The sequence below is a fragment of the Salvelinus namaycush genome, unplaced genomic scaffold (assembly GCF_016432855.1).
Source record: "Salvelinus namaycush isolate Seneca unplaced genomic scaffold, SaNama_1.0 Scaffold169, whole genome shotgun sequence".
NCBI lineage: Eukaryota > Metazoa > Chordata > Actinopteri > Salmoniformes > Salmonidae > Salvelinus > Salvelinus namaycush.
In genome coordinates this window covers 181,384-205,668 of record NW_024058441.1, presented here as the reverse complement: position 1 = coordinate 205,668, position 24,285 = coordinate 181,384, and the positions used below count along the sequence as shown (strand labels likewise).

Below are 24,285 nucleotides of genomic sequence, written 5' to 3'. Positions count from 1 at the left end.
GACACCAACCGTTTTTTTTGCCTGGATAATGCTGCCAGCCTGCCAGTATCGGACTGTTTTCTCCACTACAACGCCGTATTCCTGCCGTAAACCCTGGACCATTACTCCTGATCATCACAGCTAGCTAGCTGCCACCGAGTGACCCAGCCCTGAAGCTAGCCCTGTGCCAGGCCCACCTCCCGGCCGACTCTGTGATCAGTCGTTGCCTCCCGGACTCTACCCCAACACGGCTAGAATCCACTACACCGGATCCTTACCGTAAGCTTCTGGACCTTTGCATCGGATCATTGCTGCTAGCTAGCTGCTACCGATTGGCTATAGTGGCTAACGCCCCTGCCCCGAAGCTAGCACCAGTTAGCCGCAAGCCAGGCGCATCTCCCGGCTAGCAAACTAAGTGACCAGACCGGACACGTCGCGTGTGTAACCGATGTGAAATGGCTAGCTAGTTAGCGGTGATACGCGCTGATAGCGTTTCAATTGGTGACATCACTCGCTCTAAGACCTGAAGTAGTTGTTCCCCTTGCTCTGCAAGGGCCGTGGCTTTTGTGGCGCAATGGGTAACGATGCTTCGAGGGTGTCTGAGATTTCCATACCCAGCTACAACATTTTCCATCAAGATAGAACTGCCAAAGGGGGTGGAGTTAGTCTGCAGAGTGCTGTCATACTTTCCAGGTCTATGCCCAAACAGTTCGAGCTTCTAATTTTAAAAATGAATCTCCAGAAATAAGTCTCTCACTGTTGCCGCCTGTTATAGATCCCCCTCAGCTCCCAGCTGTGCCTTGGACACCATATGTGAATTGATTGCCCCCCGTCTATCTTCAGAGTTCGTTCTGTTAGGTGACCTGAACTGGGATATGCTTAACACCCCGGCAGTCCTACAATCTAAGCTAGATGCTCTCAATCTCACACAAATTATCAAGGATCCTACCAGGTAAAACCCCAAATCTGTAAACATGGGCACCCTCATAGATATCATCCTGACCAACCTGTCCTCTAAATACACCTCTGCTGTCTTCAACCAGGATATCAGCAATCACTGCCTCATTGCCTGCGTCAGTAATGGGTCTGCGGTCAAACGACCACCCCTCATCACTGTCAAACGCTCCCTAAAACACTTCAGCGAGCAGGCCTTCCTAATCGAACTGGCCCGGGTATCCTGGAAGGATATTGACCCCATTCCATCAGTAGAGGACGCCTGGTTATTCTTTAAACATGCTTTCCTCGCCATCTTAAATAAGCATACCCCATTCAAAAAATGTAGAACTAAGAACAGATATAGACCCTGGTTCACTCCAGACCTGACTGCCCTCGACCAGCACAAAAACATCCTGTGGCGGACTGCACTAGCATTGAATAGTCCCCGCGATATGCAACTTTCAGGGAAGTCAGGAACCAATACACGCAGTCAGTCAGGAAAGCAAAGGCCAGCTTTTTCAAACAGAAATTTGCATCCTGTAGCACAAACTCCAAAAAGTTCTGGGACACTGTAAAGTCCATGGAGAATAAGAGTACCTCCTCCCAGCTGCCCACTGCACTGAGGCTAGGAAACACTGTCACCACTGATAAATCTACAATAATCGATCATTTCAATAAGCATTTCTCTATGGCTGGCCATCCTTTCCTCCTGACTACCCCAACCCCGGCCAACAGCTCCGCACCCCCCGCAGCTACTTGCCCAAGCCTCCCCAGCTTCTCCTTCACCCAAATCCAGATAGCAGATGTTCTGAAAGAGCTGCAAAACCTGGACCCGTACACATCAGCTGGGCTAGACAATCTGGACCCTCTCTTTCTAAAATTATCCGCCGCCATTGTTGCTACCCCTATTACCAGTCTGTTCAACCTCTCTTTCGTATCGGCCGAGATCCCTAAAGATTGGAAAGCTGCCCCGGTCATCCCCCTCTTCAAAAGGGGAGACACTCTAGATCCAAACTGTTATAGACCTATATCCATCCTGCCCTGCCTTTCTAAAGTCTTCGAAAGCCAAGTTAATAAACAGATCACTGACCATTTCGAATCCCACCGTACCTTCTCCGCTGTGCAATCTGGTTTCCGAGCTGGTCACGGGTGCACCTCAGCCACGCTCAAGGTACTAAACAATACCATAACCGCCATCGATAAAAGACAGTACTGTGCAGCCGTCTTCATCGACCTGGCCAAGGTTTTCGACTCTGTCAATCACTGTATTCTTATCAGCAGACTCAACAGCCTTGGTTTCTCAAAACACTGCCTCGCCTGGTTCACCAACTACTTCTCAGATGTGTCAAATCGGAGGGCCTGTTGTCCGGACCTCTGGCAGTCTATGGGGGTACCACAGGGTTCAATTCTCGGGCCGACTCTTTTCTCTGTATATATCAACGATGTCGCTCTTGCTGCGGGTGATTCCCTGATCCACCTCTACGCAGACGAGTCCATTCTGTATACATCTGGCCCTTCTTTGGATACTGTGTTAACAAACCTCCAAACGAGCTTCAATGCCATACAACACTCCTTCCGTGACCTCCAACTGCTCTTAAACGCTAGCAAAACCAAATGCATGCTTTTCAACCGTTCGCTGCCCGCACCCGCCCGCCCGACTAGCATCACTACTCTGGACGGTTCTGACTTAGCATATGTGGACAACTACGAATACCTAGATGTCTGGCTAAACTGTAAACAATAATCGCTGAAGCTGGAGACTTATATTTCCCTTACTAACTTTAAACATCAGCTATCTGAGCAGCTAACCGATCGCTGCAGCTGTACATCCATCTGTAAACAGCCCACCAAAGCTACCTACCTCATCCCCATATTGTTTTTATTTACTTTTCTGATCTTTCGCACACCAGTATTTCTACTTACACATCACCATCTGCTCATCTATCACTCCAGTGTTAATTTGCTAAATTGTAATTACTTCGCTACTATGGCCTATTTACTGCCTTACCTCCTCACGCCATTTCCACACACTGTATATAGACTTTATTTTTTTTCTCCTATTGTGTTATTGACTGTACGTTTGTTTATTCCATGTGTAACTCTGTGTTGTTGTTTGTGTCGCACTGCTTTGCTTTATCTTGACCAGGTCACAGTTGTAGATGAGAACTTGTTCTCAACTGGCCTACCTGGTTAAATAAAGATAAAATAAAAAAAACAAAATAAAAAATTATAAAAAACATAGTTTTTTATAGGAATCTTATAGGAATACTATAGTGCTTTTTCGTAAGGGGAGCCAGTTTGACTGTATGGAATAGCTAACATTAGATGAGCCATGCCTTAAATGGGGTCTGGGATACCAGACTGCACTCTGGTCAAAGAGTGATGACAGACACAGAAGCCCAGTATTTGGTCAAAAACGCACAAATATCCCTGCAAATGAAAACAATCTGATCTCCACAAAAGCCAACCGTTATATTAACAAGTGGTTGCCATGGTGAATAATCCCAAAATAATTGGTAGGACCCATGAAAGGAAACGTCAAAGAGTTTACCGGAATCTCTAAATGAAAATACTGGCAGATCAATAAAAATGTCCTTGTAGATCTAATTTAAAGGATTCTAAATTAATATCTAAGGGTATTTTTATACAATTCCCGTTGCAGGTCTTATACATGAACTGTGTGTCAGTTTCCCAAAGTTTGGTGTTGACTATGAACTTTACTTAGCGAGCTAGCTGTGCTTTGTGGAAGAATGTGGGATGTAAGTTATTGTCAACATTGAGTTGTTACTGGCTAGCTAGTTGGATAGCTAACTGGATATAACAGGCAATGACGTTCGCTATCTTATTTGCTGTGCTTTGTGGAAGAATGTGGGAAATCAATCAATCAAATGTATTTATAAAGCCCTTTTTACATCAGCTGATGTCACAAAGTGCTATACAGAAACCCAGCCTAAAACCCCAAACAGCAAGCAATGCAGGTGTAGAAGCACGGTGGCTAGGGAAAGCTCCCTAGGAAGAAACCTAGAGAGGAACCAGGCTATGAGGGGTGGCCAGTCCTCTTCTGGCTGTGCCGGGTGGAGATTATAACAGAACATGGCCAAGGATATTGTCAACATTCAGTTGTTACTGGCTAGCTAGCTATTTGTGCTTAACACTATTTGTTTGTTTACACAGATGACTTCAGCCTTATCATTAAAAAAAAAACTTCCTTGGCTAAATATAGCTAGCAAGTTGGTTAGCTAACTAGTTGATTAGCTAGCTAGTTGGTTGGTTAGCTCTCATCTGGCTAGTACTGTATCTATGGTATAACCAAACATACTGTATATAGAACCAACCCAAAATAGCTAATCTGTGTCGTTTACAGTGGGAGTAAATGAAGCATATTGGGCAGAACAAAAAAGGAGGTGGGCAAAGTCAAGCAGGAGTTAGCGTTTGGTGCATTTGCATATTTTCCGTTAGGGAACGCCTCCTCTGTGAAGTGCGCATGTGCACAAACTCAAATTCGACTTTGCACTCAAATCTTATTGGTCACGTACACGTATTTAGCAGATGTTATTGCCGGTGTAGAGAAAATGTGTGTGTTCCTTCTACCTTCCTTCTTCTAGCTTGTTCTAGCTCCAACAGTGCAGTAGTGTCTAACAATTCACAACAATACACACAAATCTAAAAGTAAAAGAAGGGAATTAAGAAATATATAAATATTGGGATGAGCAATGTCGGAGTGGCATTGACTAGAATACACCTCCATGTACAAATTACCTGACTAACCTGTACCCTGCACATTGACTCGGTACCGGTACCCCCTGTATATAGCCTTGTTTTTATTTTATTGTGTAACTTTTTGTTTTATTTTTTACTTTAGTTTATTTTGTAAATATTTTCTTAACTCCATTTCTTGAATTGCATTGTTGGTTAAGGGCTTGTAAGTAAGCATTTCATGGTAAGGTCTACATCTGTTGTATTCAGCATTTCATGGTAAGGTCTACATCTGTTGTATTCAGCATTTCATGGTAAGGTCTACATCTGTTGTATTCAGCATTTCATGGTAAGGTCTACATCTGTTGTATTCAGCATTTCATGGTAAGGTCTACATCTGTTGTATTCAGCATTTCATGGTGAGGTCTACATCTGTTGTATTCAGCATTTCATGGTAAGGTCTACATCTGTTGTATTCGGCATTTCATGGTAAGGTCTACATCTGTTGTATTCAGCATTTCATGGTAAGGTCTACATCTGTTGTATTCAGCATTTCATGGTAAGGTCTACATCTGTTGTATTCAGCATTTCATGGTAAGGTCTACATCTGTTGTATTCAGCATTTCATGGTAAGGTCTACATCTGTTGTATTCAGCATTTCATGGTAAGGTCTACATCTGTTGTATTCGGCATTTCATGGTAAGGTCTACATCTGTTGTATTCAGCATTTCATGGTAAGGTCTACATCTGTTGTATTCGGCATTTCATGGTAAGGTCTACATCTGTTGTATTCAGCATTTCATGGTAAGGTCTACACCTGTTGTATTCGGCATTTCATGGTAAGGTCTACATCTGTTGTATTCGGCGCATGTGACAAATAACCTTCAACAGTTATCCTGAGTTGAATTCAGTGAGTCGAATTCAGAATTGACCAAAGTGAGCTCACTAACTCCTCTATCCCACTACATAGTATACCCCTCAGAGTTAAACAGGTTGTTGGGTTCTGATGGGAAATGAAAGTTGAGCAGGTGTTCATAATGTTTTGTACACTCAGTATATATTGGGTTCAGATGGGGTATGACCGTTGAACTAAGGTCGTTGGGCATTTAGAAGTTATATTCTTCCAGAATCAATGGCTACAACTCTCTCTTATGTGTCATCAGTTTCTTGGACTTCTCCTCTGCTTTTAAACATGAAGTTGTGGACTGGTTCCAGGTGACATTTGTGGTGTACAAAGAGCTCGGTGAATTTCATAAGTTCCCGTACCTTATTTTGGCAGAAAGCCCCATCTGTTAGCTCTCTGTTTCCACTCTCTCAGCGGAGCTGACTTGAACTGGCAGGTTTCACACCCCACGTTTACATAGGGATTAACATGTCACATTTTCTGGCCTATCCAGAAAAATGATAAATGTTCTCTTCCTCTGAGAAAGTGAGCCCTGCTTGGGAGACAGCACCCAGTGTGGAAAGATGTTCACCCGCTGACTAAACTAAATTCATTTAGATGTAAATAGATAATAAAGTATCAATCATTTAAAAGTAAAAAAATGCATGTACCAATCACAGATTGCCCCTTTAACATTTCCTCCAGTACTGAACAATATATTCAAGTGTAGAACTTCAGTAGAATGCCCCTTAAAAACCCCACATTAGTTCAACAACGGCATAGTGTTTTTAGACAATACTCACTGGTGTTAATCAGATATTCTGTCTCCTCCTCTTTCACTCCCAGAATGTCTTCTACCTTCTCTTTTATTGAGACAGCCTCGTCTTCCTCCCAAAAAGGTTCGGGTTTCACTGAAACAGCCGCCTCTTCCTCCTTTTTCATTCTGAAAGCTTCTACCTCCTCCTCTTCCACTGTGACAGCCTGTATCCCCTCTTCCTCTTTCACTCCTAAAGGTTATTTATCTTCTTTCACTATAACATCCTCCTCTTATTTCAATGTGATAGCCTCCTCTTCCTCCTCTTTCATTCGGAAAGCTTCTTCCTCTCCTTTCACTGTAAATAACCTCCTCTTTTACGACAATGTTCAGCCCCAGAGCTTCTTTCTCCGTACAGCAGACCTCCTCACATCGCCATCTGCTGGCTGCATTGGGTAACGCAACGAGGATTCTGTCAAACAATATAATAACAAATCATTTCAGTACGTTTTTTACCACACTTCTTACAGATACAATATCACCCTCTACGGAGTTGGTAAAAAAAACCCGGAAACATCCGGTTTTCATGGATATAGATTATCTTCAACCGAATGGTATTTAACGGTAGCGTGGCCGAGCGGTCTAAGGCGCTGGATTAAGGCTCCAGTCTCTTCGGAGGCGCGGGTTCGAATCCCGCCGCTGCCAAATGTTTTTGCTCCGGAGCGTCACAATGCATCTCAGTGCGATTCCCATAGAGTGGCGCACAATTGATCCAGCGTCGTCCGGGTTTGGCAAGGGTTTGTTGTAAATAAGAATTTGGCTTGACTAGTTATATAAAGGTAAAAAAATAACTGAATTTCAAATTGATTACTTTTAGATTTTTTTGTCACTGGCGTACACACAGTGGTGGAAAAAGTACTCAAATATCATACTTGAGTAAAAGTAAAGATACCTTAATAGAAAATGACTCAAGTAAAAGTGAAAGACACCCAGTAATATACTACTTGAGTAAAAGTCTAAAAGTATTTGGGTTTAAATGTACTTAAGTATCAAAAGTAAATGGAATTGCTCAAATGTACTCAAGTATCAGAAGTAAAAGTGTAAACCATTTCAAATTAATATAGTAAGCAAACCAGACGGCACAATTTATTTTATTTTATTGACGGTTAGCCAGGGGCACACTCCAATACTCAGACATAATTTACAAATGAAGCATTTGTGTTAATTCAGTGAGTCCGCCAGAGCAGAGGCAGTACGGATCACCAGGGATGTTCTCTTGATAAGTGTGTGAATTGGACAATTTTCCTGTCAAAATGTAACGAGTACTTTTGGGTGTCAGGGAAAATGTATGTTAAAAAGTACATTATTGTCTTTAGGAATGTAGTGAAGTAAAATTTTAAGTTGGCAAAAATATAAATAGTAAAGTACAGATACCCCCAAACAATTACTTAATTTTTACTTAAGTACATTACACCACTGCATACACACAATACCACAAAATGTCAAAGTGGAATCATGTTTTTTCAAAGTTTTTTAAAAAACAAATTAATGAAAAATGAAAAGCTGAAATGTCTTGAGTTTATAAGTATTCAACTCATTTGTTATGGCAAGCCTACATAAGTTCAGGAGTAAACATGTGCTTTTTAACAAGTCACATAATAAGTTGCATGGACTCACTCTGTGTGCAATGATAGTGTTTAACATGATGTTTAAATGACTACCTCATCTCCGTACCCCAGATATACTGTACAATTATCTGTAAGGTCCCTCAGTCGAGATGTGAATTTCAAACACAGATTCAACCACAAAGACCAGGGAAGTTTTCCAATGCCTCGCAAATAAGGGCACCTATTGGTAGATGAAGAAATATATATGTATATATATAATCCATTTTGAATTCAGGCCTGTATCACAACAAAATGTGGAATAAGTCAAGGGGTATGAATACATTCTGAAGGCACCGTAGCTATAGATAAATTATGACAATGAAATGATAACTAAATAATGAAAATACTAGTGCCTCCCCCGCGATCAAACCGCCATAAGAAATCAAATGAAACGCAGCCTAACGTGATCATCGACAGCTGCCCTGAAGAACAAACATATAAAATACTTCCTGCTACTAAGATCAGTGAAATGGAGGCTGAACTGACAACGGGGTGAAGAGCAGAAACTTCAACTAGCAAGCGAGTTGCAGCAATGAAGAATTGAGTGGTAGAATTCTGGCAGGCGGGGCTTTACTGCACAACACCGGAAGTGAAGGCGGAGCCTCGGCTCTTTTGTCTTGTGATTTTGGGTAGAGAGCCACATGTTGAAATATAACGTTTCGGATCTCTACCTCCCTAATCTACAATATCAGTAGACTAGACATAAACATTCCCATCTGGTTAACTTCGCCTGAACTCTGCAATCGACAATAACTGAAGAATCTACAATGAATCCGGTGAGTTTATATACAATTAAACATTTAAGACGAGGGGTCTTTGTAGCCAACTTCCTGCTTTTACACCACACCCGTTTAACGGTCAAAACAAATGCTATGGGTAACATACACTATTATTGCGGGTGTAGCGAAATGCTATTGACCTTTGTGCTGTTTTTGTACATGAAAATAATGTATTTATTATTTTTTTAACTCGTTGGGAAGGTTTGTAAGCAACCATTTCACTGTGAAGTCGCATGCTGAAAGTTAGTGGCTCCGCCATTTCCTTGTTGCATTTAAAAAAAAAAATAGTTTACCTCATTTCAGTTTGTGACAAAAGAAGCACGCATAGTGTAGAGAATCATTGTACCATCTAAACCACTGAAATATATGTTCAATAACCAACAATATTGTGTTTTGAAGCTGGTGTACAAAACCAAGTATACAGAACAAAAAAATACAAACGCAACATGCAACAATTTAATAGATTTTACCGAGTTACAGTTCATTTGAGGAAATCTGTCATTTTTTAAATAAATTCATTAGGCCCCAATCTATAGGTTTTACATGACTGGGAATACGGATATGCATCTGTTGGTCACAGATATCTGCGGACATCGGAGGGTTGGAGTTCAGATCAGAATGAATGGTGGATTGGCCGCTGTGGGTGAACATCCAGCACTCGAAGAAAGAGGAAATTAGCGATATATGTATAATTATTTAACTACAGGTACCGTGCATGTGTGAGAGAGAGAGATCTGTAAGTAGTAGTATTGTCGTCTATTAGTTTACTCCAATCAATTCGTTTTCCCCAATATGAAATCTGATCTGCTGTAGCACATGGTCTGGGACAAGTGGGGGGTTAAAAGGGTAGGTAGCATAAACGTAACCATGTGGGTTTTCATTAGTAATATGCATCAAAAGACCCAATGCCAAGTTACTCCTCACTCGTGTCTATTTTTCTAGTTATTACATCAATCCGATCATGATGCCGAAGTAATACTGGAAAACTGGTTTGCAGCGTTTTTACGTAATATGGAGGACCCGGCAAGCTAGCCTATTCCCTATCATGTAAACTCCAACAGAAATAACTTCAAACCAAATCCTTTGCACTTGTCACGACTTCTGCCGAAGTCGTTGCCTCTCCTTGTTCGGGCGGTGTTCGGCGGTCGACGTCACCGGTCTTCTAGCCATCATCGATCCATTTTTCATTTTCCATTGCTTTTGTCTTGTCTTCCCACACACCTGTTTTCAATCCCATCCATTACCTCTTGTGTATTTAACCCTCTGTTTCCCCTCATGTCTTTGTCAGGGATTGTTTCATGTCAACTGTTGTTTATTTGGTGTATAGGTGCGCGACGGGTCCTCGTACCCATGTTTATTTTATGTATGTACATTTTCGTGTTTGGAGCATTGTTAAGTGGACATTTATTGAAAGTCTCCATTTACACTCAGTTTAACTCTCCTGCGCCTGACTTCCCTGCCACCTATACACACGGCTCTGACAGCACTCATGACTACTGGTTTCAATAACATTTTCAGCCAATTTACAAGCAAATAGTTTGTGATTTTTTTTTAAACAAATCAGCTTGCAATGTTGCTAGCTAGCCAACTAGCCTGCTAATGTTAGCCCTACCAGTCTGCTAACATTCTGTAACTGCATGAGACAGCCAGCAGCTATCAACACCTAGCTTACAGCTACATTAAAGTAAGCCAGCCAGCTGAAGTTAGCTATTTTAGCCTGCTAGCTAACCTAGCCAGCTAACTAACCTAGCCCCCCCCCCACAGCACTCTGTTATATCCTATCAACCCCCCCACAGCACTCTGTTATCCTATCAAAGCCCCCCCCCACATCACTCTGTTATATCCTATCAAAGCCCCCCCACATCACTCTGTTATATCCTATCAAAGCCCCCCCCACATCACTCTGTTATATCCTGTCAAAGCCCCCCCCACATCACTCTGTTATATCCTATCAAAGCCCCCCCCCCCACATCACTCTGTTATATCCTATCAAAGCCCCCCCCACATCACTATCCTATCAACCCCCCCACAGCACTCTGTTATATCCTATCAAAGCCCCCCCCTACAGCACTCTGTTATATCCTATCAAAGCCCCCCCCCCCCCCCACAGCACTCTGTTATATCCCATCAAAGCCCCCCCCCCCACATCACTCTGTTATATCCTATCAAAGCCCCCCCCCCCCCCCCACAACACTCTGTTATATCCTATCAAAGCCCCCCCCCCCCCCCCCACAGCACTCTGTTATATCCTATCAAAGCCCCCCCCCCCCCCCCACAGCACTCTGTTATATCCTATCAAAGCCCCCCCCCCCCCCACAGCACTCTGTTATATCCTATCAAAGCCCCCCCCCCCCCCCCACAGCACTCTGTTATATCCTATCAAAGCCCCCCCCCCCCCACAACACTCTGTTATATCCCATCAAAGCCCCCCCCCCCCCACAACACTCTGTTATATCCCATCAAAGCCCCCCCCCCCCCCACAACACTCTGTTATATCCCATCAAAGCCCCCCCCCCCCACAGCACTCTGTTATATCCCATCAACCCCCCCCCCCCACAACACTCTGTTATATCCCATCAACCCCCCCCCCCACAACACTCTGTTATATCCCATCAAAGCCCCCCCCCCCACAACACTCTGTTATATCCCATCAAAGCCCCCCCCCCCCACAACACTCTGTTATATCCTATCAAAGCCCCCCCCCCCCCCCCACAACACTCTGTTATATCCCATCAAAGCCCCCCCCCCCCCACAACACTCTGTTATATCCTATCAAAGCCCCCCCCCCACAACACTCTGTTATATCCCATCAAAGCCCCCCCCCCCCACAACACTCTGTTATATCCTATCAAAGCCCCCCCCCCCACAGCACTCTGTTATATCCCATCAAAGCCCCCCCCCCCCCCACAGCACTCTGTTATATCCTATCAAAGCGCCCCCCCCCCCCCCCCCACAACACTCTGTTATATCCCATCAAAGCCCCCCCCCCCCCCACAACACTCTGTTATATCCCATCAAAGCCCCCCCCCCCCACAACACTCTGTTATATCCCATCAAAGCCCCCCCCCCCACAGCACTCTGTTATATCCCATCAACCCCCCCCCCCCCCACAACACTCTGTTATATCCCATCAACCCCCCCCCCACAACACTCTGTTATATCCCATCAAAGCCCCCCCCCCCCCACAACACTGTTATATCCCATCAAAGCCCCCCCCCCCCACAACACTCTGTTATATCCTATCAAAGCCCCCCCCCCCCCCACAACACTCTGTTATATCCCATCAAAGCCCCCCCCCCCCACAACACTCTGTTATATCCTATCAAAGCCCCCCCCCCACAACACTCTGTTATATCCCATCAAAGCCCCCCCCCCCCCCACAGCACTCTGTTATATCCCATCAAAGCCCCCCCCCCCCACAGCACTCTGTTATATCCTATCAAAGCGCCCCCCCCCCCCCCCCCCCCCCACAGCACTCTGTTATATCCTATCAAAGCCCCCCCCCCCCCCCCCCCCACAACACTCTGTTATAGAACAACACAAAATTCCTGTTGCTGTGGGAGTGAATTTACGGGTCTGTTAGCTATCTTTATCAGGGGGGTGCAGGACTCTTTCAGGGCCGCAAGACAACAGCTCTGAATTATAGCTCCTCTTTACTTGACGCTCCGTGCGGAGTAGAATACTAGACAACGTGATGGAACAAAGGAGGAATGTTAAAGTGTTATCGGACGTTACCTTTTGAAAATGGGCTAAGCAGAAGCCTATGGCTGGACTGTATGTTGGCCAAAGTCCTATTTTTCAGTCGAACGGCAGTGAAAGTGGAGTCCGTCTCTATTCTCCATTTTCTCTTGTGACTTTACATGTTGACCACACTGACGCGAGCGTTGCAAAATAAATGTACAACTTGCATGTTATTCAATTATTGCACCCACACTGCTCGCACGTCAGCGTTGCCAAGCGCTAAAATAGAAGTCAGTTCTATTTGTGACGCTGAACGCCGGTGCAAGTCCTGCCTCTCCCATCTCCTCATTGGTTATACCCACGTGGGTGATTGAAAGATGAACTGAGGTAGGGAAGAAAAAGCCTGGAAGGAGGAGAGATGACTAGAAACTATTCGGTTGACCGTTTTATGTGTGGATTAATTGTCAGAGTAGAGGACCTTGTGCATTTCATGTAAAATAACAGCTCAAAATGTATATCCCGGGACAAATTAGCTAGCAACTGCAAGCTAGCTAATTTAAATTGCCATAAATGTTTAATACTTTTCGACCTGTCGCCCAACTTATTATAATTGGTTCAGAGTTTGTTTTGATATTTTAACCTGCATGTCGTGATCGCTTTTAGTGCGTGGGGACAAAATCAATTTGCACGCGAGTCCAGTCTGGGCATAATGTTAGGCAGAGAGTAACGTGTTGAAATGTAACGTCTCGGTCCTCTACCTCCCTAATCTACAAGGTCAGTAGACTAGACATAAAAAATTATCATCTTAACTTCTCCTGAACTCTGCAATCGACCATAAACAAACAAAAGTTTCTACAATGAATCAGGTGAGTTCATTTTTTAAAATTATATAACGGGTCTTTGTAGTCTACTTCCTGCTTTTACCTGTTTTAACGGTCCTTGACTTTTGGGAAATTATTTGTGTAGTGTAGCTGGTTACTTGTAGCCTTCCTTTGCGCCCACAATGTAAAGGCTGCCATACTTTGTTTTATTATTTCGGAAAGAACAGAATGTACCGGCCACCAAACAAATTTTAACTTGAAGTCAACCTAGTTCGTGATGTCTGAGGAAGTAGGTACACCATTGATGGTTCTGAATTTTCATAATGCCAGTACATTGGTTTATAATCAAATGACTAGTCGTGATGTATTTATAAAAATGATGATTCATTTTACGCATGATTATCAATGTAAACAAACACATTATGGATTCCTTATATTCATGACTGACAAATGGGTTTTTATAACAGATTGCTCAAGTTGTTGGAACCAGACATTTGCTTAAAATCTATTTTATTTTGGTACTTGTTGCAGACGCCTACTGTAGCATATTACAATTGGTCTCTGGCATTCCTGACCTAGGGGAACAGCACGTGGTCTGGGTAAAGCATATTACAATTGGTCTCTGGCATTCCTGACCTAGGGGAACAGCACGTGGTCTGGGTAAAGCATATTAGAATTGGTCTCTGGCATTCCTGACCTAGGGGAACAGCACGTGGTCTGGGTAAAGCATATTATAATTGGCCTCTGGCATTCCTGACCTAGGGGAACAGCACGTGGTCTGGGTTAAGCATATTAGAATTGGTCTCTGGCATCCCTGAACTAGGGGAACAGCACGTGGTCTGGGTAAAGCATATTATAATTGGCCTCTGGCATTCCTGACCTAGGGGAACAGCACGTGGTCTGGGTTAAGCATATTAGAATTGGTCTCTGGCATCCCTGAACTAGGGGAACAGCACGTGGTCTGGGTAAAGCATATTATAATTGGTCTCTGGCATCCCTGACCTAGGGGAACAGCACGTGGTCTGGGTAAAGCATATTATAATTGGTCTCTGGCATCCCTGACCTAGGGGAACAGCACGTGGTCTGGGTAAAGCATATTAGAATTGGTCTCTGGCATCCCTGACCTAGGGGAACAGCACGTGGTCTGGGTAAAGCATATTAGAATTGGTCTCTGGCATCCCTGACCTAGGGGAACAGCACGTGGTCTGGGTAAAGCATATTAGAATTGGTCTCTGGCATCCCTGACCTAGGGAAACAGCACGTGGTCTGGGTAAAGCATATTAGAATTGGTCTCTGGCATCCCTGACCTAGGGGAACAGTGTTGGAGAATTTCCAGTAATATGGGGATTTTCCAGTATCTAGACTGTTCTCCCAGAAGTAGTGAGCAGAATCAACATAGGGTTAATTAACTTCTTATGGCTGCAGGGGCAGTATTGAGTAGCTTGGATGAAAGGTGCACAGAGGTGCCCATAGTAAACTGCCTGCTCCTCAGATCCAGTTGCTAATATATGCATATTATTATTCATATTGGATATAAAACACTCTGAAGTTTCTAAAACTGTTTGAATGATGTATGTGAGTATAACAGAACTCATATGGCAGGCAAAGACCTGAGAAAAAATCCAAACAGGAAGTGGGAATTCTGAGGCTGGTCGATTTTCAACCAAGATCCTATTGAATTCACAGCGGGATATGGGTGAGTTTTCACTTCCTACGGCTTCCACTAGATGTCAACAGTCTGCAGAACCTTGTCTAATGCCTCTACTGTGAAGGGGGGCCGAATGAGAGGGGAATTAGTCAGGCCTGCCATGACCTGACCATGCTCTAACCATGCACGTTCACATGAGAGGGAGCTATGTTCCATCGCTCATCGGATGTCAATGTAATTCTCCGGTTGGGACGTTATTCAAGATTTATGTTAAAAACATTCTAAAGATTGATTCAAAACATCGTTTGACATGTTTCTACTGACTGTTACGGAACTTTTGGACATTGTCAGCTTTTAGTGAACGCGCTTCCTGACGTTGGATTTGTTTACCAAACACGCTAACAAAAATAGCTATTTGGACATAAATGATGGACATTACAGAACAAAACGAACATTTCTTGTGGAGGTCCTGGGAGTGCATTCCGACGAAGATCAGCAAAGGTAAGTGAAGATTTATAATGCTTTTTATGAGTTTTGTTGACTGCACAATATGGCGGGTAACTGTATGGCTTGCTTTTGTGGTTGAACCCTGTTTTCAGATTATTGAATATTGTGTTTTGCCGTAAAGCTTTTTGAAATCTGACAGAGGTTGCATTAAGAACAAGTGTATCTTTAATTCTATGTAAAACATGTATCTTTCATCAAAGTTTGAGTATTTATGTTATTTGACGTGGCTCTCTGCAATTTCTCCGGATATTTTGGAGGCATTTCTGAACATGGCGCCAATGTAAACGGAGGTTTTTGGATATAAATATGAACTTAATCGAACAAAACATATGTATTGTGTAACATGAAGTCCTATGAGTGTCATCTGATGATCATCAAAGGTTAGTGATTAATTTTATCTCTATTTCTGCTTTTTGTGACTCCTGTCTTTGGCTGGAAAAATGACTGTGTTTGTCTGTGATTTGCGGTGACCTAACATAATCGTTTGTGGTGATTTCGCTGAAAGGCCTATTTGAAATCGGACACTTTGGTGGGATTAACAACAAGATTACCTTTTTAAAATGGTATAAGACACATGTATGTTTGAATCTGTTTAAATTTGGCACCCTGCACTTTCACTGGCTGTTGTCATATCGATCCCGTTAACGGGATTGCAGCCATAAGAAGTTTTAATAGACCTGTATACGCAGAATAAAGGCTGAGCTCTGGTGAATGAACAGAGCTGGATCAACAGAGTTAACCATTGGACATGTAAAAGCAGAATCCATGGGAGTGTACAGAGCTGGGTCAACATGGAGTTAATCACTGGACATGTAAAAACAGAACGTCAGCAGAAAATGTGTACCTTTTTAGTTAAATTAAAAAGCCATGTATCTGTAATAAGTGTTTGTACTAATCAAGTATTATTATAAAAGCACTTATATTAGGAAAGAATATATGCAATAAATGTGTTATTGTATAAATACTTTGGCGCCGCAACCAATATAATCTAGACTGAGCGAAGATCAATCAGATCTAAGATCAGATCATCATCGTGTTTTACCCTTCAGTGTAACATGAGATCAGATCTAAGATCAGATCATTGTGTTTTACCCTTCAGTGTAACATGACAACTTCAATACCCTCTTTTTTGGGATTTACAGGAAATGCCTATCCCACCCCACTCCTCCCTCTCCCTCCAACCCTCCTCCCCCTTCACCCTCCCGGAATCCCCGTGTCGTGCCTCTCCCGGTAGCGCCTTACTGCTGGGTATGAAGAGGTTGTCTGTGTTGCTGGTGGACTGCAGGAAAACACCGGAGCTGAGTGGGTTTATATTCTTATACATACATTTATTTTGGGACACTCCCTTGATGTTCTTAATTACCATTCAATACGATCACTAACCTTCTTAAAACGTAGAAGCAATTAGAAGCACTCCTACCCCATTGGTTACATTGGCGATTTTTAACCGATCCGAAATTCTAAAATCTGATCACAAGAGTTTGAAAAGCTGGGCCTTGGTCTGTCTTCGATATGAAGAAGGAACCCTTAACTGTCTGTCGTTGTTTCACAGGGCACGGCCGTAACCGCCGCTCTCTCAGTAGAAGAGGCATGTCTGGGGAGGCTAACCAACATGATGCTGACCAGGCAGAGAACAGTGTCTCCAGATCAGAACACCTCAAACACCAGCAGAGAATTGCAGGGAAGAAACCTCACCGCTGCTCTGACTGTGGAAAGAGTTTCACCTCTTCAGCAAAACTTGAAACACACCAGAGAATTCATACTGGGGAGAGAACTTATAGCTCTTCAGACTGCAGGATAAGTAATTTGCAACTAGGAAACCTAACAAAACACCAGCTGACCCACACAGGAGAGAAACCTTTTAGCTGTGATCAATGTGGGAGGAGATTTACTAAGTCGGGATCCCTGACAATTCACCAACAAATACACACAGGAGCAAAACCATTTCACTGCACAGACTGTGGGAAGAGTTTTGTTCAATTAGGCAACCTGAAAATTCATCAGCAGACACACACACAAGAGAAGCCTTACCACTGCTTTGTCTGTGAGAAGAGCTTTTCATCGTCACAGGGTAATAAGGTGCACCAGAGAACACACACCGGAGAGAAGCCTTACCACTGCTCTGACTGTGGGAAGAGTTTTGCTGATTCAAGAAATCTGATACGGCACCAGCGCATACACACAGGAGAGAAACCTTACAGCTGTGATCAATGTGGGACGAGATTTACTAGCTTGAACTCCCTGATACAACACCGTAGAACACACACTGGAGAGAAGCCTTACCACTGTTCGGACTGCGGGAAGAGTTTTACTCAGGCAAGCAACCTGAGAACACACCAGCGCAGACACCTGGGCCAGAAGCTTCATCACTGTTCAGATTGTGGAAGTAACTTTTCAACATCAAGGGATTTAGAGCTGCACCAGCGAACACACACAGGTGAGAAACCTTACTACTGTTTCAGCTGTAGTAAGAGTTTTGCTAGATCAGACGGACTGATCGTGCACCAGCGAACACACACAGGCGAGAAGCCTTTTAGCTGTGATCAGTGTGGGAAGAGATTCGCTCAGTCAGCACACTTGACTGTACACATGAGAATACACTCTGGAGAGAAACCATACCGCTGCTCAGACTGTGGAATAGGCTTTATAAATTCAAGTCACCTGAAGGTACATCAGAGAGTACACACAGGAGAGAAGCCTTATAACTGTGATGTATGTGGCAAAAGTTGTGTTACATCAGGAAGTCTGGCTTCACACCTTCGAACCCACACGGGAGAGAGGCCTTACCATTGTACTGACTGTGGGAGAAGCTTTGGCAAGTCAGACCATTTAAAAGTACACCAGAGAACACACACAGGAGAGAAGCCTTACCATTGTGCCGACTGTGGGAAAAGCTTTACTGAGTCAGGCAGGTTAAAATCACACCAGAGAACACACACGGGAGAGAAACCTTACCACTGCTCTGACTGCGGAATGAGCTTAGCCTCTTCAGGTGGACTAAAAATACACCGGAGAACACACACAGGAGAGAAACCATTCCACTGCTCTGACTGTGGGAAAAGATTCAATCAGTCTGGGCAGTTGATTTTACACCAGCGAATACACACTGGCGAAAAGCCTTACCACTGCTCAGACTGTGGGCTGCGTTGTACTTCTTCAGGGGATTTAAAAGTGCACCTCCGAACACACACTGGAGAGAAGCCTTTTGGCTGTGATCAGTGTGGGAAGAGGTTCGCTCAGTCAGGAAGCCTGGCTGGACACAAGAGAACACACACTGGAGAGAAGCCTTTTGACTGTGATCAGTGTGGGAAGAGGTTCAGTCAGTCAGGAACCCTGTCTGCCCACAAGAGAAAACACCACACTGGTGGGTAACCTTTCCAGTTAATGGTAGACTATCGGAGAGAAGCCGTGCAGGGTGAGCTTTCTTAATGTGGCCATGATTGGTGGAACAAGGGAACTTTAACTGTCCATTTTAATTCCATGTTTCTATTCATTACAATATGAGTGAAATAGTCTGTGTTTGAATGGTGTGGGCGTACCCCAAAAACAGAATGGTGTGGGCGTATACCGGTCATTAAAATGATCCATGACAAGTTAACAGTGGATTGGTCAGCTCAGAGAAAGCAGGGAGGTAGCTCCTCCCCCTCTCTCTGCAAGTTTCAGGCAAGTCTGTCCTTAGGGATAAGGCAGGGGTCCGTTTTAAAATGTTCAACCCTGTCTACCATCCAACTCACCATGATCAACCCTGTCTACCATCCAACTCACCATGATCAACCCTGTCTACCATCCAACTCACCATGATCAACCCTGTCTACCATCCAACTCACCATGATCAACCCTGTCTACCATCCAACTCACCATGATCAAGCCTGTCTCCCATCCAACTCACCATCACCATGATCAACCCTGTCTACCATCTAACTCACCATCACCATGATCAACCCTGTCTACCATCCAACTCACCATGATCAAGCCTGTCTACCATCCAACTCACCATGGTCAAGCCTGTCTACCATCCAACTCACCATGGTCAACCCTGTCTACCATCCAACTCACCATGATCAACCCTGTCTACCATCCAACTCACCATGATCAAGCCTGTCTACCATCCAACTCACCATCACCATGATCAACCCTGTCTCCCATCCAACTCACCATGATCAACCCTGTCTACCATCCAACTCACCATGATCAAGCCTGTCTACCATCCAACTCACCATCACCATGATCAACCCTGTCTACCATCCAACTCACCATGATCAACCCTGTCTACCATCCAACTCACCATGATCAACCCTGTCTACCATCCAACTCACCATGATCAACCCTGTCTACCATCCAACTCACCATGATCAACCCTGTCTACCATCCAACTCACCATGATCAACCCTGTCTACCATCCAACTCACCATGATCAACCCTGTCTACCATCCAACTCACCATGATCAACCCTGTCTACCATCCAACTCACCATGATCAACCCTGTCTACCATCCAACTCACCATGATCAACCCTGTCTACCATCCAACTCACCATGATCAACCCTGTCTACCATCCAACTCACCATGATCAAGCCTGTCTACCATCCAACTCACCATGATCAAGCCTGTCTCCCATCCAACTCACCATGATCAAGCCTGTCTCCCATCCAACTCACCATCACCATGATCAACCCTGTCTACCATCCAACTCACCATCACCATGATCAACCCTGTCTACCATCTAACTCACCATCACCATGATCAAGCCTGTCCACCATCCAACTCACCATGATCAACCTGTCTACCATCCAACTCACCATCACCATGATCAACCCTGTCTACCATCCAACTCACCATCACCATGATCAAGCCTGTCCACCATCCAACTCACCATGATCAACCTGTCTACCATCCAACTCACCATCACCATGATCAACCCTGTCTACCATCCAACTCACCATCACCATGATCAACCCTGTCTACCATCCAACTCACCATGATCAAGCCTGTCTACCATCCAACTCACCATGATCAAGCCTGTCTACCATTCAACTCACCATGATCAAGCCTGTCTACCATCCAACTCACCATGATCAAGCCTGTCTACCATCCAACTCACCATGGTCAACGCTGTCTACCATCCAACTCACCATGATCAACCCTGTCTACCATCCAACTCACCATGATCAACCCTGTCTACCATCCAACTCACCATGATCAACCCTGTCTACCATCCAACTCACCATGATCAAGCCTGTCTACCATCCAACTCACCATGATCAAGCCTGTCTACCATCCAACTCACCATGATCAAGCCTGTCTACCATCCAACTCACCATGATCAACCCTGTCTACCATCCAACTCACCATGATCAACCCTGTCTACCATCCAACTCACCATGATCAACCCTGTCTACCATCCAACTCACCATCACCATGATCAACCCTGTCTACCATCCAACTCACCATGATCAACCCTGTCTACCATCCAACTCACCATCACCATGATCAACCCTGTCTACCATCCAACTCACCATGATCAACCCTGTCTACCATCCAACTCAACATGATCAACCCTGTCTACCATCCAACTCACCATGATCAACCCTGTCTACCATCCAACTCACCATGATCAACCCTGTTTACCATCCAACTCACCATGATCAACCCTGTCTACCATCCAACTCACCATGATCAACCCTGTCTACCATCCAACTCACCATGATCAACCCTGTCCACCATCCAACTCACCATGATCAACCCTGTCTACCATCTAACTCACCATCACCATGATCAACCCTGTCTACCATCTAACTCACCATGATCAAGCCTGTCTACCATTCAACTCACCATGATCAAGCCTGTCTACCATCCAACTCACCATGATCAAGCCTGTCTACCATCCAACTCACCATGGTCAACGCTGTCTACCATCCAACTCACCATGATCAACCCTGTCTACCATCCAACTCACCATGATCAACCCTGTCTACCATCCAACTCACCATGATCAAGCCTGTCTACCATCCAACTCACCATGATCAAGCCTGTCTACCATCCAACTCACCATGATCAAGCCTGTCTACCATCCAACTCACCATGATCAACCCTGTCCACCATCCAACTCACCATGATCAACCCTGTCCACCATCCAACTCACCATGATCAACCCTGTCTACCATCCAACTCACCATGATCAACCCTGTCTACCATCCAACTCACCATGATCAACCCTGTCTACCATCCAACTCACCATGTTCAACCCTGTCTACCATCCAACTCACCATGATCAACCCTGTCTACCATCCAACTCACCATGATCAACCCTGTCTACCATCTAACTCACCATCACCATGATCAACCCTGTCTACCATCCAACTCACCATGATCAACCCTGTCTACCATCCAACTCACCATGATCAACCTTGTCCACCATCCAACTTGGCTGCCATCAGAATAGATGTTCTCTTCTTCTTTCCTTCTCTTGTCTGTAAACTGCAGTTCATATTTTACCTGTCAATGAGACAGCCTTTGATATAGCCCTGTGTATGAGTGTTATTGGAATTTATATGTTTAAAGTAATGATTAGAATATTCCACCCTGAAACCATATAATTGTATGAAATTGATTAGAATCATAAAATTATTATTAATGATGTGTGTAGTTTTAGTCAGTAAAAGCATAATTAATGATGTGTAGTTTTAGTCAGTAAAAGCATAATTAATGATGTGTGTAGTTTTAGTCAGTAAAAGCATAATTAATGATGTGTGTAGTTTTAGTCAGAATTAGGGTAAAACAATATATCTGTACAATATATCTTTACAGTATCTTAAACACAGACTGTCTGAGCAAAATTCGGTGCCGACCTTGCTAGGGGCCTCTGAGAGATTTGGGAGAGGGCAGGGAGTACTTCTCACGTCCTCCCTAATCTTGATCTTGAGGGAGGGCAGGGAGTACTTCTCACATCCTCCCTAATCTTGATCTTGAGGGAGGGCAGGGAGTACTTCTCACATCCTCCCAAATCTTGATGGAGGACAGGGAGTGCTTCCCATGGTCTCCCTAATCTTTGTCGGCTGGGTAGTGATACAGTGTGTGCGTAGGATACCTACTGTTTGTGTGTGAATGTAAGTGCGTAAGGAGCCAGTATAAAATGAAAGGTTTTGTACAACGGACTAGCGCTCTCGTGAATAAACGTTTTGACTATCATAGCTGGGCCTCCGTCTGTTTCATTCAACCAGAATCTTACAAATTCTGGGTTACAGACTTGAGTAGTTTAATTGAAGTGGTTTATGAACAGTGAGAACATAATTCTGGTAACAATGAGACAGCCTAACCAATCACAATACAGCTTTGATATAACCACGTGTGTGAGACAGCCTAACCAATCACAATACAGCTTTGATATAACCACGTGTGTGAGACAGCCTAACCAATCACAATACAGCTTTGATATAACCACGTGTGTGAGACAGCCTAACCAATCACAATACAGCTTTGATATAACCACGTGTGTGAGACAGCCTAACCAATCACAATACAGCTTTGATATAACCATGTGTGTGTGAGAGCCTAACCAATCACAATAAAGCTTTGATATAACCACGTGTATGAGACAGCCTAACCAATCACAATAAAGCTTTGAAATAACCACGTGTATGAGACAGCCTAACCAATCACAATAAAGCTTTGATTTAACCATGTGGGTGTGAAGAAGGTTAATTGAATGTTTTATGAAAGTACGGGACAAGAGGTCTGCCCTTCTCGCTCCTTCCTCATTGTAAATGCATCTCTAACTGGTTCCATCCATCTCCACTATATTGCAACAAAGAGCCAGGAGATTAGAGATGTTGCTAAGCAGCCAGTTTAGTAAATAAAGCTTTGAGCCAGGAGATTAGAGATGTTGCTAAATAACCAGCTTAGTAAATAAAGCTTTGAGCCAGGAGATTAGAGATGTTGCTAAGCAACCAGCTTAGTAAATAAAGCTTTGAGCCAGGAGATTAGAGATGTTGCTAAGCAACCAGCTTAGTAAATAAAGCTTTGAGCCAGGAGATTAGAGATGTTGCTAAATAACCAGCTTAGTAAATAAAGCTTTGAGCCAGGAGATTAGAGATGTTGCTAAGCAACCAGCTTAGTAAATAAAGCTTTGAGCCAGGAGATTAGAGATGTTGCTAAGCAACCAGCTTAGTAAATAAAGCTTTGAGCCAGGAGATTAGAGATGTTGCGAAACAACCAGTTTAGTAAATAAAGCTTTGAGCCAGGAGATTAGAGATGTTGCGAAACAACCAGATTAGTAAATAAAGTTTAGAGCCAGGAGATTAGAGATGTTGCTAAGCAACCAGCTTAGTAAGTAAAGCTTTGAGCCAGGAGATTAGAGATGTTGCTAAATAACCAGCTTAGTAAAACTTGGTTTGGATGAAAAGATAAAACCATAAAACTATCCCTTTAAGACAAGTGATCATATTTGATTGTTCTCTTTTCTGGCATCTTAGATTGTTTGTGTAGTTTGACATTTCTGGCCATTGGCTAATTTTTATAACTCTTCCAGTTACCTTAAACATTAAAAAAACGTTCATTTGATATATTGACAATATGACGGTAAAGACATGTAGAAAAATATGTTGAAATATAAATGTGACAGCTGTCAATGGAGTTCTCAGCCTTACCTGTTTCTCAGTCAATTCTGTTGAGACTGTATCATGGCCTTCATGTCCATCCATCTAACACAGCAGACAGAAACTCTGGTGATCGCTAGGAAACCTCCAAGCAGCCCTTTATACAGTAGCTGTGTCCACAGGAAGTAGTCACTGCAGTAGCTCCAGACAGATGAACACCTGATCACAGGAAGTAGTCACTTCAGTAGCTCCAGACAGATGAACACCTGATCACAGGAAGTAGTCACTTCAGTAGCTCCAGACAGATGAACACCTGATCACAGGAAGTAGTCACTTCAGTA

At 43.8% G+C, this 24,285-nt stretch overlaps 1 protein-coding gene and 1 non-coding gene across 2 annotated transcripts; both read left to right on the top strand.

Annotated features, from left to right (window-relative positions):
* Positions 1 to 6,871: 6,871 nt before the first annotated feature.
* On the top strand, positions 6,872 to 6,953 carry trnal-aag. The gene has a single exon. It is a non-coding gene; the product is annotated as a tRNA-Leu (tRNA).
* Positions 6,954 to 16,909: 9,956 nt separating this feature from the next.
* LOC120037302 (zinc finger protein 658B-like) lies at positions 16,910 to 19,343 on the top strand. Its single transcript, XM_038983468.1, has one exon. The coding sequence runs from the start codon at positions 16,942 to 16,944 to the stop codon at positions 18,721 to 18,723; it is 1,782 nt and encodes a 593-aa protein (XP_038839396.1). The 5' UTR covers positions 16,910 to 16,941; the 3' UTR covers positions 18,724 to 19,343.
* Positions 19,344 to 24,285: the final 4,942 nt, after the last annotated feature.

Coding starts and splice junctions, on each gene's coding strand:
- LOC120037302 (XM_038983468.1), top strand. CDS start 16,942: ATGTCTGGGGAGGCTAACCAACATGATGCTGACCAGGCAGAGAACAGT.